The sequence below is a fragment of the Triticum aestivum genome, chromosome 1B, assembly GCF_018294505.1.
Source record: "Triticum aestivum cultivar Chinese Spring chromosome 1B, IWGSC CS RefSeq v2.1, whole genome shotgun sequence".
NCBI classification, from domain to species: Eukaryota; Viridiplantae; Streptophyta; class Magnoliopsida; order Poales; family Poaceae; genus Triticum; species Triticum aestivum.
In genome coordinates this window covers 688,639,857-688,645,249 of record NC_057795.1, presented here as the reverse complement: position 1 = coordinate 688,645,249, position 5,393 = coordinate 688,639,857, and the positions used below count along the sequence as shown (strand labels likewise).

The 5,393-nt window shown below is 47.8% G+C and overlaps 1 protein-coding gene across 1 annotated transcript in view; it reads left to right on the top strand.

Moving 5' to 3' along the window:
• The first annotated feature begins 3,945 nt into the window (after nt 1-3,945).
• LOC123149534 (ATP-dependent Clp protease proteolytic subunit-related protein 1, chloroplastic) overlaps nt 3,946-5,393 on the top strand; it is a 4,052-nt gene continuing 2,604 nt past the window's right edge. The window contains exons 1-2 of the mRNA XM_044569217.1: nt 3,946-4,222; nt 5,210-5,325. Coding sequence (XP_044425152.1) covers nt 4,018-4,222; nt 5,210-5,325 — 321 coding nt within the window. The 5' untranslated portion in view covers nt 3,946-4,017. The remainder of the gene's footprint in view (nt 4,223-5,209; nt 5,326-5,393) is intronic.

The window sequence follows — 5,393 nt, the reverse complement described above, 5'->3', positions numbered from 1 at the left end:
TGATCAAAACTTCTTTACCGGCCGCAGAGAGTAACTTTTCCATCCAGCCTTTAACCTTCTCCCACACCCGGTCTCTCAAGTACTTGAACGTTCCATTCTTTGAGTGTCCCACGTCCGTTGGCATGCCCAAATAACGCTCGCTTAAGGACTCATTATGAACCTGCAAGGAGGTTTTTATCGCTTCCCTCATAGAGCCGGGACAGCCACGACTAAAGAAGATGGATGACTTGTCATGATTGATACGTTGCGCAGAAGCCTTACAATATGTTTCCAATAGGTTTGACACTGCAACTGACCCCTCAACATTAGCCTTAAAAAGCAACAGGCTGTCATCTGCAAACAAAAGGTGGTTTATAGTTGTGGCGGTTGGGGCCACCTTAATACCTGCAATTGATGACTGTGTACTGGATTTCAGGAGGCACGAAAGGCCCTCTGCTGCAATCAAGAATAAGTAGGGGGAAATTGGGTCTCCCTGTCGGATGCCTCTGGTTGGTTTGAAAGAATCAAGCTTCTCACCATTAAAAAGAACAGAAAAGGACATTGAAGAAACCATGCTCATGACAGTATTAATCCATCGATGAGAGAAGCCAATCTTGATCATAATAGCCCTCAAATAAGCCCACTCCAATCTGTCATAAGCCTTCATCATATCCAATTTGAGAGCACAGTAACTATTAGTCTTAGCCTTAGACCTCTTCATGAAATGCAGGCACTCATAAGCACATATGATATTATCAGTGATAAGCCTCCCCGGAACAAAAGCAGACTGTTCAGCCGAAATAATGTCTAGTAGAACTAGTTTCAGTCTGTTGGCCACCACTTTAGAGGCAATTTTATACACAACGTTGCATAAGATTATGGGCCTAAACTGAGAAAGGAGAGTGGGGTTTATTACCTTTGGTATAAGAACAAGAACGGTGTCATTTATACCTTCTGGACTCTCTTCTCCATGCACTATCTTCAGTACCACCCTTGTTACATCATCCCCACAAATATCCCAATGGTGCTGGTAAAAATGTGCCGGAAAACCATCTGGCCCCGGCGCCTTTGTCGGGAACATTTGGAATAGTGCAGTTTCACCTCCTCCTTGGTGTATTCTGCATTCAACATAGCATTCATCTCCTCAGACACTTTCCTAGGCACGTGATCAAGCACTGCATCCATCCCCTGGACCTCCTCGGAAGTATATAGCTTTTGATAAAAATCATTTACCATGGCTTTGAGCTCATCTGGATCTGCTACAATCGCTCCCACAGAATTATGTAGCGCTTTTATCATATTTTTCTTCCTCCTCAAGCTCGCCCGGAGATGAAAAAATTTGGTATTCTTATCACCCGCCGTGAGCCAGTCTATCCTCGCCCTCTGGCGCCACATTATCTCCTCACGGTGATACATTTCAATGAGACGTTCATTTATTTTGAGTTCCACGTGTGACGGCCCCGTCCGCAAAGGATCGGACCGAAGATCTTCTAGCGTTTTCTTTAGCTGCTTGATCTCCTTCCTCGCGCTTCCGAACGTGTCTTTACTCCATCTGTCAAGACCCTTAGACAAGTTCTCAATTTTAAGTCGTATCTCTTCTACCGAGTTACAGGGGGTTTTGGTACTCCAGATTTTAACCAACAAGTCTCTCAGACCTGCGTGAGTCTCCCACATGGTCTCGTATCTGAACTCCCTTTTTGCTCTTTCACCTTTAACTCTTCCAAGATCCAAAAGCAACGCCATATGGTCCGATGACGCCGCAACCTCGTGTGTTATGAAGGCTAACGGGAATCTTGCCAACCAATCTGAGTTTACCAGCGCTCTATCAAGACGGCATCGAGTAAAAGAGCCACCGGTAACTTTCTTCTCGAAGGTACAGAAACAGCCCTTATAGCCCAAATCAAGCAACATGCAAACGTCAACCGTGTCTCTAAATGCCTGGATTTGAGCATTACTGCGTTCTCCTACACCTTCATGCTCACTTGGACGTAGTACTTCATTGAAATCACCTATACATAACCATGGGAGGCCACTTAAAGTACTGATATTTTTAAGTACTGTCCACGTTTGGTGTCTAAGATGGGTCTGCGCCTCCCCATACACACACGTCATCCGCCATGGGTCCTCTCCCTGTTCTGAAACTAAAACATCAAGATGATAACACGAATAACCGAGAATCTCAACTTTTATTGCATTGTTCCAAAATAAGCCAATTCCACCACTCCTTCCCTCACTATCAACAGCATAGCAATTATCATATCCTATCAAGCTAGCCATAGCTTCTACCCTTCGACCATCTATCTGTGTCTCAACAATACAAAGGAGGGTAGGGGTAAACTTCCTCGCGAAATCACGAAGCTCTTGAACTGCCGCAGGTTTACCCGCGCCACAACAGTTCCAGCATAGCGCATTCATTGGGCTCGGTGGCGCTCCTCGAAGGAGCCCGCCAAAGCAGTGACGATGTTGCCATTACCGACACCTTTCTCCAAATCCTCATCCGTTGCATCTATGTTTTTCTTGGCTCTCTTTTGGTCTTGCTTGCTGCTCGGACTCTGTGGTAGAGACGCCGAAGAAGTTAGCGCTAACATCACCCCCGAACCAGAGCTGTTTGCTTCGTTCGCCGAGTGCTTCACATGTTGTGCCCTCTTTCTGTTGTTCTCAGCATCATCCATGACCGCGTCAAGTTCAGAGCTCATGTTGTCTCTCCCATCATTACCATCATCCTGATCCGGTCGGGGATTTGATCCACGGCCACCACGGCCACCCCGCCGTCCTCCTCTTCTTCCACGGCCCCCTCCCGGGCCTTGTCCTGTTCTCATGACCCACGAGGCCCTTAGATCCTTGAAGATCAAAGCTGACGGAGGGTGTATACCATTGCCATGCTCCTTGAACTGGTGACCCAACATGCCGCAAACCGCACACCAGTCCGAAAGTTTTTCATACTTGATCCTGTATATCTGGCGCTTCCCCTCTCTTATCATAGAAATTGCGTTCTTCAGAGGCTTATCAACATTAATCCGGACCCAAACTCGATGGAAGTTTCCTGCAAAGTCTTGCGATTGGGGTTCGGCGTAGATGACCTCGCCAATCTTTTCTGCTAAAGAAGGGACCAGATGAGCATATAGTGGAGGTACATCATGAATCTGCACCCAGATTTCTATAGTGTCAAGCTGCACCGTGGTTGGCTTTGTCAATCCATCATATGGCTTGAGGATGACAGCATCTCCTCGGAAGTGCCAGGGACCGTCCCTCGTTACTCTTTCCCAATCCCCCAAGCAGGAGAACTGCACTGTATAGAGATTATCCTCTAGGGGTTTAAACTGAACTTCTTGGGCAAGATCCCAAGCAGCTCTCATGTTTTTGAAGAACCAATACTGGCTGTATGTCTTTGGCGAGTGAACCCTAGCCAACGCTATCCAGCGCGCCGCCTCGACCGGAGCCTCCTTCTCATCAAAAATCACGTCGTTGAGATCCTCCTCCCGAAGACCTAGCTCCTCCATCAAAGCCGTCACATCATCAGTATCCCTCGATCCACGCGGACGAGATCCTGAGGCCCCGTCCGACGCCATGAAATTGTCGAACCCTAACCCGATCAGATCGTCTTGGGCCTTGCACAAACCCTAGGTCCTCCCCCTTCCCTTGCCCGCCTCAGGCCCAAGAGCGCAGCAGCACCCCCAAAAGTAGAGAGGGCAGGAGATCACGACGGAGATAGGGAAAAAAGTACTCAACGACGGCGACCGAGATCGCCTCAAGAGGATGAAAACCCTAGCGTGAGGGCAACAGGAAAGAGACGAAGTGGAATGACCACGCATATATATAGATGCGGTAATATATTAGACTTGCACAGTCGCACCACACTGGGCCTGGTTTTGGGCCGGGCCTTACAATGGGCTCGGCCCGAGGGGTCGTCCGCAGATCCACAAAACATCGGGGGTGTTCCGCGCAAAAACGATTCCCCAGACCCAAATTACCGCATCAGACAGACGGCACACCCATTCCAGTTATCCGAATCCCCGGCAGCAGCCACGCCGTCGTCCCATGGCGCTCGCGCTGCGCTGCCCCGCCGCCGCCTCGCCGTCCAGGGCCCCCTTCCCCAACTCCTCCTCCCACTCCCAGTCGGCTGCGAGGCCCGCGAGGAGGCCGGCGGGGGGCTGCAGGTGCCACTACTACCACGGCGACGGGCCCCCAAGAAGCTACGACCACATCCCCAAGCAGTTCCGCGAGGAGAACCTCAAGGATGGCCGTGAGCTCCCTCCCCCTTCTCCCCCCCTCAAAGATTCATTTGAGCATCTTGCTAGGCTGGCTTATGATGTAGTGGACCTATCCTGCCTGCCATGGCTTCAACCTTCGAGCAGCAGCTCACTCCTGTTAGCTGCCGAAATATACTCTAGGAGTAGTATTCAGTTTTGTGAATAAACTATGCGCTGTCCGTCTTAATTCTGCTGTAACTCGTCATAATCAGACCTCCAATGGTATGCAACCCTGAAACAGAGCAAAAATATTATCTGTACAGGTGATGATTGTTTCAAGTTAAGTTGCTGGTTCGTAGATTCAGACAGTTCACTGCTGCATTTCACTGCCCAATTTTCACGCTCACACCTGAGCACGAACCGGTCGGTACAGATGTACAGAACCATGTATGTAAAGCGCATCGAAGATGAGATACTTCTCCTATCTGCTATGAACTACATAGGTCTTTTGTAGAACAATTGGCGGTACCAGAATGTAGATAGCATGTTGGATACAGCTGACTCAACTATGACTAGGAGTTGAGGCTATTGAGCAGAGTCAATGGGCTATGGATGGTCTATAGGTCCAAATGTTTGTGGAAGTTCAGAAGTTTACTACTGCACGATATATCATCTTCATGTTGTCTTACCAAATGGTAGGAAAATATGTATCCATAGGGCAATTTTACTGCCTGGTGGTTAAGAAATAGTAGACGTTTTTTTTTAAAGAAAATCGCAGGGGAGAAATGGTAGATGTTTGCAAGTTGACTATGCATAAGTGCCAGACATACTATTATATCCACGCTTTATCTTCCTAGGTGGTCTTGTCTCATCAAACGGTCGATATAAAATGTCCTCATATGACACATCTATGCATGCTTACAAACCGTAGCTGTAGCTTTTACTTGTGAGGGATAAGCAATTGTACCTTATCCCTAACGCTTTCTGTACCAGTTATCTTGTGTGCGGCTTTAAGGCTTTTTTTTTTAACCTTCTTGCAGTGATGGATAATTACAAGAATGTTCCTCAGTTCCTTTATGGCTTAAGCCCATCTCAGATGGAAATGTTTACAACTGACGACAACCCTTATAATCGGCAGTCAAAGAAAGTTACAGAGGTTGGTGAGATTATATAGCTCTGCTCATTTTGTTGAAGTTTGTTCTATGGCACTAATACATTGAACAT